We start from the raw sequence: 9606 nt of genomic DNA on the forward strand, positions 1-9606 counted from the left end.
GCTTTTATATACTTTGGTCATGGCTAAATCCTTACCGAAAAGTTAGACTTTAACTTTATTAAAATCCAATATATAGGTCTGCTTTACATATAAGTTCAAAACTTGTTTTAATGAATCGGATTGAGCTCGGCCTACATATGGAAAGTCCAATTCAATTAATCTGTTGAATTTATAGGGCAATAGATTTCGTAACATTCGAAATTGTGTTTACATGATACCGAATGAAATTAAATGATGCCTAACGATAGAAAATAATGCGGTATATTTGTCTACACAGTTAAATGTGATTTCGATAAAAAATATAAGTACACAATTACGTATTACTAAAGAATAAGAAAAAAAAAGAAAGAGAGGCAAACTAGAGGAGATTTTACATCTACCTAGACGAGTTTTGAATGTCCCGATTAATAAGTACTTTGAGAATAATAACTTGTCATTTGCAATCGTATTCGAATGATATTGAGTTACATCACATCATTACTAAGAGCAAATGGAACTTATAAAAAAGGCATTAACTAAATAAGTCAAGTATGAGTTATATCAAATATAAATATTTAATGTTATATGAATTAAATAATATATATAATTAAAATTATAAAATTAAATAATATAAATATATAAAATTATTAATAATTAAAAAATTAAATTTTAAAATAAAAATAAACTAACAAATTTTTTTAAAAATATTTTAGGATGTTTAGATTTTGAAATACGGAGAAATTAGAGAATTTTTTGAAAAGTATTTTATTTGTCTGTAAAATTATTATTTCAATTTATTTTTTTCTTATTCTAAGAAATTATTTAATTATTTTTAAAATTCAAAAAGATATATTTAATCTATTTTGATAATTAAAAATATCTATTTAAATTTTAAAAATTTAAGAATTTATTCGATTTAAACCTGCCTTTTGCCAAAAACTTTACGTTTGCTTTTTCTCCGTCCTAAAAACAATTCAATACCATCAGAAAATTTCCCCCTCTACTCAGATGACATGACTGAAAGGAAGCGCAAACGCACAATCGTTTCTCTTTCTTCCTCGTCTTCCAGTGAAGAAGAAGAAGAAGAAGAAGAAGAAGTTGAAGACGATGATGATGATGATGATGATGACGATGATGATGACGGCGATGAAGAAATCAGGTGCCATATTCATACATCAATCACGCCAATTTTATCCTTTTTTATTCATTTAAAACAAAGTACAAATTAAGCGGAGATGCGTGCGATTGCAGCGAAGATGAGCATGAGGAGGAGAGTGAATCGGATAATGTTGACGAGGAAAGTGAGGACGATGAGGATGACGGCGGCATGGAGGAGGAGTCTCTCTGCAATAGAGTAATTCGTCTCCTCAAAGGTTATTTTTCTTGAAAGGATTTGCTTTGATCTCAATCTCTTCTTGCGTTGACCTAATTGATAATATTTGCTTATTTCTTTCTCTTATTTAATTGCGTTTAGTATGATTGTGTTAGTTTCATATAGGATGTTTGATTCAGCACTATTGTCGGGAATCATGTATTATCCAGAAAACAATTACCTTCAAGTGAGGAATATATCGTAACTATTGTAATCAGCTTAACAATTTTATTTTCTGGAAACGTATGGTATCATCTGGTGATGAAAGGAGTGCAATCACTTGCTTTCATTACCTTATGAGTGTCAGTGTCTCATAACATGAAGCATTTTGTGTGCATTCTGAAAATTCCTATTCTTCTTTTATTTGTGATCGGTGATTAGCTGTGAAATTATCATTGCCCCCTTATATGGTGCAGAAAAGAAAAATTTAGAAGTTTTAAGTCTAAAAGAGTGCAAGGCATATCTTCGAAAGCATGGCCTCAGGCGAGCTGGGACAAAAGCAGTTTGTGTGCAGAGAATTAAGGAGCATTGGAGGTAACTTGTTTCTAGTAATAAAAAACATATACATATTGTTTGCGTAATTGTGTGTATAACGGTTAGAATAAAGTGATAGAAAGACACTTGATTAAACTGAAGGAAAATTTTCCAACCTAGAATTTCAGCAGTCTGTTACTCTATTGGTATTCTGATTGATGGTATAGGATGCTTAGGTGCACCGACAGAAATCTCATTGGGTGATTTTCCCTTTAGGAAAATATGTAGATTAGAAAAATTAATGACCTGCGCTAACTGTGTGATAGCAAATGATTACAACTCAATGTGTGTCTACATGTGTGCATGTGCAATTTGCATGCACCGGTAATATGTGTTCTTTCCTTTTGTTTGGTATCTTATACGTACTGTTTAGATAAAATTTTTATTTGTTTATATCGCAGGATAAAAGATGGACGTGGTGAATCACTTTATCCAAGATCTTCCTTTGTTATTAATTGTACAGGTAAAAATTTTTGCTTATAACTATTTATTTATTTATTTTTTTGGAGCAGAGTAGATGATATGAAGCTCTGTAATTTGAAGCAGGTGATGTCTGTAAGGGAGATGTAGTTCTTTTCACCCAGAAAGTTTATGAGAAGTACTTTGTTATCCCATTCCTTGTGATGTCTTTATATTTTTCTGATATTTAATTTAAGTCTCAGTTCTAATACTAGCCTTAAGCTTAATAAAGCGTGGTTTTCATTCCAAACAGGTTTGATAAAGTGAGAAGACAGGGAAATCTTCTTGGGAATAGAACTGTAGCTGGCAGGGTTGTAAAGGAAAGCTATGGTTCAGCCAAACAACAACATACATTTACTGTAAGGCTAAGCCTCATGGCAAAAATTTGTAGTTGATCCTTATGATGTGTGCCCAAGAAATCTATTTTCACCGGAATTATTGGAACAAAACATTTTGGGCTGTCTGATAGTGAGTTTTAGGCAAGGGTACAATCCAGCTTCTAGTGATTTATCTTTTTGATTGGTGATTATGATGTACAAGGTTGAAGTACTGTGGAGCAAGGGGATTAAGAAATTGCCTCCACTTTTTCCTTTGCTTGTGAAAGGTCGTAACCTCTACAGATTAAAAACTTTCAGACAGGTTAGCGGGTAGTTCCCACTTATTTTCTGTGGTTCTTTTTTTTCATACTTCTAACTTAGGACTCGCATTTATTTCCTTACATGCCTTGTAGCGGTGGAATAATGAAGTAGAAAGACAGATAGTGCTTGATGAGAAGCACAAACGAGGTAGGGCTGCAAGACTTGTGAGAGCAATGAAGAAATCAAAGAAAAAACTGTCAGCAAATGGACGTTTGAATGAAGGTTGTATTTTGAATTTCATTATTCTAAAGCATTAAAGATTATTTGCCACATTTTCTCTTTTATTATCAGGTGTTAAGTGTAAGAAATGTTCCCATCATATAGGATCATTTCAAACAAGACAGCAAGCTGAACCGTCAAAGGGCAAGCATGCTTATGGGCACAAAAGAGATACATTTCAGAAACGTGCCAAATATAATAATCATCATCAAGAGGTCCCACCATCTAGACAACGGAACTCAAAGAGAAATATTAGCTCAGTTGTTCGTTCTAAGACTACTTGGAGGAATCGGAAACATGAGCACCTCAATGTGGACATTGACCCAGCTTTTCATCCACATACTTACATTGGTGAAGCTCCCTGCCCATCAAAAAAAGAATATCATCATGGAAGTATACAATTCCAGTTCTCTGGTCATGACATGGGCTCCACTTCGACTATGACGAAGTTGCCTCCTTTGAGGCCTTGCACTGATCCACATGTGATGACTACTTTCCAACATCAGGGGCCTAACCATACAAATGGTATCTACCATGTCCATTCAAATCCTTGCTACAACCCAGGAAGGCGAAATCTAAACCATTATCTGAGTTGATAGATGCTGGTAGGTCATTTCATCAATTTTCTCGTGGAGTCGAGAAATGTGGCCAGAGGACAGAACGTTTTCAATCTTTTAGTCGTTGATAAGTTGTGAGTCACAGACTGCAATATGGAAGCTGATCAACCTACTTAAAATGATGCAAGACAGTGGAGAGATGTGATTGAATGTTTTCAACTGGGTTCACTCTGGTTAGTAAAACTTCTGCTCTCTTTGATGACAGTTTAATCAAATTCTTAATATGAAATTACAGTAGTACATCTTACCCACCTGTTAATGTGTAGAGACTGAGGATGATAGAGAATGTGATTCAGTAAACTGCCTTTAAAGTTCATGTTCTGGTGACTGAATATATGATGGTTTCATGAGATATGGATCGCCAAAAGCCAAACTATAATTGTTGATGGATTTTGCCGTCTTAGGCTGAAGCAAATATTCTTACACTCATGTGCCTGGTGAAATGAAGTTAATGGGCCTTTTAGCTTCTGACCAATTTTTAGTTAGTTTCGAATTGAATTAAAGAATCGTATTAAAGTTGAAAGTAAATTGTTACTGGAAGAATTATATCAATACATTTTAGTGTAAATTACAATGAAGTTTCTGTGTTTTATTGATATTAATTTCTTAGTCTATTTCTAAACCTTTTAATTAAATGTTTTTTAATTTTATAGAAATCAAACTCTTTGGTCTCTTTATTAAATACAATATTAATCAATTTATTTTATCTTTAATCAAATTATAGAAATTAAATAATATATATATATATTTTTAAAATTATAAAAATTAAATAATATAAATGTTTAATAAAATAAGTTGATTAATGTTTTTTTTTTTACGGAGAGAAAAAAAGTTTGATTTCATAAATGATAAAAACATTTTTATTAAGTAATTTAGAAATAGAAATGAAGTTAATTTTGATAAAGCGCAGAGATTTAATAGTAATTTATTCAATATTTTACTGTTTATAATTTATTTTCTATGGTGGTGACGACTTAAAACCAAATCAGAAAATCGATTATATATATATATATTGACATAATTTATAGTTCCAATAAAATAAAATAATAATCCAACGCCATTTCAAAAACATTGTAGGTTTTTACACAAATTAAATAAATGATTGGATAATCCTATTTTTACATGAAAAATACTAGTGATTGATTAAAATATTGTTGTCAATAAATACAAATAGAGAAATGTAATGTGATAAGGATTTAGAAGGGAGATAAGGAAAAGATAAATACATTGGGAATAATAATAAAAAAGGGTAAAGTTGGAAAAAAAAAAGCGTTTTAGCAAATGAAGTGCACTAATTTTTTATTGGGAATAATAATAAAAAAAGTAAAGTTGAAAAAAAAAAAAATGTTTTAGCAAATGAAGTGCACTATTTTTTTTTTTTTTTTAAATGTCACTTTGAAATGAAACGAAGGAATTATATACATATATATCCACCATAATAATGATTATAAGACATTAATTCTGTATGTTATAAAATTTCTTTGTAAATAAAAGGTTGACGCAAGCAAGATCACTTGAGCTGGATCACTTATGCATTGCATTTACATGTTTGTACGTATATACATACACATACATGCACATTATTTTGAGTTAAATGTTTAATATTTTTTAATAAAATTAATAATATATATATTATTTTATTTAATTTTTAAAAAATTACACCAAATATTATAATCCTATTCAATTTTAAATTCTCAATTCAAAAAAATTAACATTTTGATTTTCTATTTGATAATTATGACCGAGAATTCATTGTAAGGTTCTCGGATTAATGAGAAGTGAAAAACTATTGGATCTGCCCCCTCATCGATTCATGATGTTTACATACATAGAAAGTGGAAAATTAGTAAGCTCAGACGTCATTAACCAATACCAATTGTTTGATATTTTTACATTCATAAATTTATTTATCTAGTATTTTTTCAATTATATTATATTAATATAAAATAATTAAGTGCTGTTAACCTATAACTAACTATTGGTCTATTATAATGAAAAAATAAAATTACAACTTAAATCATGAAAATTATTAATAATTTATTTTAGTAGTTAAATTAAATTATTTCATTATTTTATTATCTCTTATAAAATAAAAAGTACATAAATTCTTGTGTTATTATTTCTTTTATGAATATAATAATATTTATTTGTTATTTGTTATTCTAACATATTAATTTTTAATTAAACATTATTATTTAAAATTTTAGCAAACTTATTTTAATAATTATTTATAAAAATAAATAAAAAAATTAATTATAATAATAATAATTAAATCAACTATTCGACCATGGTTAAACTTTAAACTCTTAATAATTTAACTTCACCGTTGCATACACGGAATTGAGTTAAAAAATTTTTGATAACTTAAAATTAAATAATAAATTTTTTTATTATTAAATCTGATCTATTGAATGCTTATCACTAGTATCACATATATTCACCAGAAAATTAACTTTAATATCAAATTCCATCTCTACACCATTTTTTATGGATATGTACAAAGTACTAATGAAGTTTCATATTAAGAATTTGTGACAAAACGGCCATCAAAAAGAGCAGAAGTTTACCAACCATGAACATATTTAATCATAGTATTGGATCTCTCCAATGTCTCGCATGATCATTTTAAATGAGGTTGATCAGCTTCCTTATACTAGGACATGAGACTCTTAACATATCAACGATGAAAAGATTGAAAGCCTTCTGTCCTCTGGCCATATGTCTCATTCCATGAGAAAATTGATTGAATGATCTATCAGCATCAATCAACTCACAAAAATGGTTTAAATTTTGCCTTCCAAGGTTGTAGCAAGGATTTGAATATGCACAGTAGATACCATTCTTATAGTTGGAGTCCTGATCATGGAAAGCAGTCGGCACAAGGGGATGATCAGCGTAAGGCCTCAAAGGAGTCAACTTCATCATAGTTGAATTGGAGCCCATGTCATGCCCAGAGAAATGGAATCGTCCACTTCTATGGCAAGGACCTTGGCGAGTGCAAGTATCTTGGATGAAGAGTTGACCTCATATTTCTCTTTAAGTTCCGTTGTCTAGATGATGGGACCTCTTGATGATGATTATTATCTTTGAATATTGTTGCAACTTATGACTTTTGTGTCCATAAACTGGATGTCTTGTCTGAAAAGATCCTGCATGATGGGAAAAATTATATTTGTTATGCCTCACACAACGTTTAATGCTTTAGAATAATGAAATTCAAGACAACCTCCGATCTATTTGCAGAGAGTTCTTCCTTGGTTTTCTCCATTGATCTCACAAGTCTTGATTTTTTTTTAAAATCATTCATTACTAAAAAAAATATTTTTCAAATCATGCATTCTGAAAACTATTTTCCGAATTGTGTGTGTCAATATTGTATGTTCAGCAGTCATACTGCCGAACAAACAAGTTCGACATCCATGATGCCGAACACTAAGTTGTTCGACATCCATGATGCCGAACACTAAGTTGTTCGACACTATCGATGTCGAACAATAAGCTCTCATGCCGAACGGAGCCAGGTCAACACTGAGTGACTCTTTGGTCAATAAGTGAAAAATTAATATTGATTATTTAATTTAGTTTTACAATATATAATGTAATTTAAATCAACATGAATGAAATAGTAATTCTTATTTAGTTGAGTATTTAATATTTATTATGATTTTGAATAGTAATTGATTGTGGTTTAGTATAGTATTTAATTGTGATATTGTATAGTTTTATTGTGTATAAGTAGATAGGGAGGGAAGACGCGACCGTCGTGATTATATTTTGCCGGGTCCTAATGACCCATCGTTACTATATGCGCAATCAGAATATCGGTCAGAAACTATATGACAATAAATTATAGAAACTGAGGCAATAGACTGCAGAAGAATGGGTACCATTTTGCATATGGATAATATTCCGAAGCAAATTATACCACACCTACGGCGTACGGGTTTTTATGGCATTATACGCCTAGATTTTTTGCTCTAGAATGGCACTTAATTACTGCTCTTGTTGAGCGATGGCGACCGAAGACCCACACATTTATGTTTCCGAAAGGGAAATAACCATTACCCTTCAGGATGTGAGGCTAATTACTAGGTTGTCGATTGATGGTGCAGCTGTTACAGGCTGATCACGTCACCATTGGTAGATAGTGTGTTAGGCATTATTAGGTGTCGTTCCACCTAATAATGCTATCAAAGGATGCTATTTGATGATGAACTGGCTAGTTGAGGAGTTCAGTCAACTTTTGAATGATACTGATGAGGAAGTTGTACAGAGATTTACATGAGCATATATTATAGGGGTAATTGGATATATTTTCAATGATACATCTGCTTCTCATGTGAATATCATGTTTTTACTATTGTTGGCCGATTTGGAAGAAGTCAACAATTATAGCTGGGATAGAGCATGTCTGGTATGATTGTACAAACAATTGTATAAGGCGATAAATCCTGATATTGTCTAGATGGCTGGTCTATTATTCATACTTCAAATGTGGGCATGAGACCAAATTACAGTAGTATCACTCGACATTAGCTAACTGAGTACCACATCATGATGCTTCCCTAAGTAGTAGGTATGTGATATTCTAACATTTTTTGCTTCTTTTTCTTATTATTTAAATTAACATTTGATAATATAATGTATTGTACAGGTAAAGTAATACCAGACAAATTATTGATATTGTTACCCACGTGCTAATGGAGTTTTATTATCAATTACATCGATTATTACCTGAGTAGGTAATAAACTAAAGTAAAGTTAATATTTTAATACTAAATTGATTGCGTGTAACACTTATATTTTAATTTCAAGTAATTTGGGAGTCATACACTGAAGTCTTAATTGAGTCGTTCCCTGAATACTGTCACGAAAGATGAGGAATTTGGAGAGTTATTGTTCCACTGGTATGCTTTCACATCATAGACTGGCATTAGCCAGATCGGGTCATGCGGCAGTTTGATTTGCAGCAGTATATTCCAGCTGAATCACAACAATCTGTTGCGTTGCATGATTTTGATTTGTGGAAGAGCGACACTAATTGGACGGAAGTGCATTTTTATTGAATCGCGCACTAGAACACCCGAAATCGTAGAATAATTATATGACCGCCAATAACAGAGCTACTCTATTTTTATTCGGAGTATATGGAGTGGTACCACAAGATATCTAGATATTGGATTTCTATTAAAGGAGCGATAATGGATCAGAGGTAAGAAATTTGTTGTCATTTATCTCATTTTAAATATTACTATTCTATTTTAAATAAACTAATAATATTTTTTATATTTGTTGCAGGAGGATGATCTTGAGCATATGTATACTATTGCTACCAATCCAACTACTAGGAGTATGACGGTTATTTATGACCTTATACAGTCCGTCTCTTTTTGTATGATGGAAGAAAGATGGTTGATACAGTTGTCACATCTAGCACTTGTTGCACCGCCTAACATAGTTGACCCAGATGACCCACCTATTCCAGAGTCAGTTTTACGAGCCGCTAGAGATAGAGCCATGATCATGCTAGAGGTCATAGAAGTGATCAGGCGCACGCAAGCAGCACGAGTTGAGAGAGATGTGCATCCAGTGCCTCTTTCGATACAGTATCACCAGTCCACGTATATTGTAATACCCGGCTAGACTCCGGTATCAGAATTCCTACCGTCCGGTGGAATCTCGGATGTCGGAAGCCTCTAGTAGGATAGAATCATGTTTTCATAAAATGTTTTAAGGTATTTCATGGTTTTAAGTAAAATGGAAATAAGTTTTTGCATAAAAACAACCT

At 31.6% G+C, this 9606-nt stretch overlaps 1 protein-coding gene across 2 annotated transcripts; it reads left to right on the top strand.

Moving 5' to 3' along the window:
• The first annotated feature begins 911 nt into the window (after positions 1–911).
• LOC110628832 (zinc finger CCCH domain-containing protein 62) lies at positions 912–4414 on the top strand. Of its 2 annotated transcripts, none has more exons than XM_021775646.2 (9): positions 912–1138; positions 1231–1352; positions 1768–1885; positions 2287–2348; positions 2432–2483; positions 2598–2703; positions 2885–2983; positions 3075–3204; positions 3274–4414. In XM_021775646.2, exons 1-9 carry the CDS (start codon positions 993–995, stop codon positions 3795–3797), a joined length of 1359 nt encoding a protein of 452 aa, XP_021631338.1. In that variant the 5' UTR covers positions 912–992; the 3' UTR covers positions 3798–4414. The 2 variants fall into 2 exon arrangements, with proteins under 2 accessions (XP_021631338.1, XP_021631339.1); XM_021775647.2 differs by having other exon boundaries at positions 3307–4414.
• Positions 4415–9606: the final 5192 nt, after the last annotated feature.

This window comes from Manihot esculenta, chromosome 12 (genome assembly GCF_001659605.2).
Source record: "Manihot esculenta cultivar AM560-2 chromosome 12, M.esculenta_v8, whole genome shotgun sequence".
Taxonomy (NCBI): domain Eukaryota; kingdom Viridiplantae; phylum Streptophyta; class Magnoliopsida; order Malpighiales; family Euphorbiaceae; genus Manihot; species Manihot esculenta.

What these genes read in the sequence shown, in the direction of transcription:
- LOC110628832 (XM_021775646.2), top strand. Translation starts at nt 993, where the DNA reads ATGACTGAAAGGAAGCGCAAACGCACAATCGTTTCTCTTTCTTCCTCG. An exon ending in GACGGCGATGAAGAAATCAG is followed by an intron (nt 1,139 to 1,230) that starts GTGCCATATTCA and finishes GTGCGATTGCAG; the next exon opens with CGAAGATGAGCATGAGGAGG. An exon ending in CTTTGTTATTAATTGTACAG is followed by an intron (nt 2,349 to 2,431) that starts GTAAAAATTTTT and finishes AATTTGAAGCAG; the next exon opens with GTGATGTCTGTAAGGGAGAT.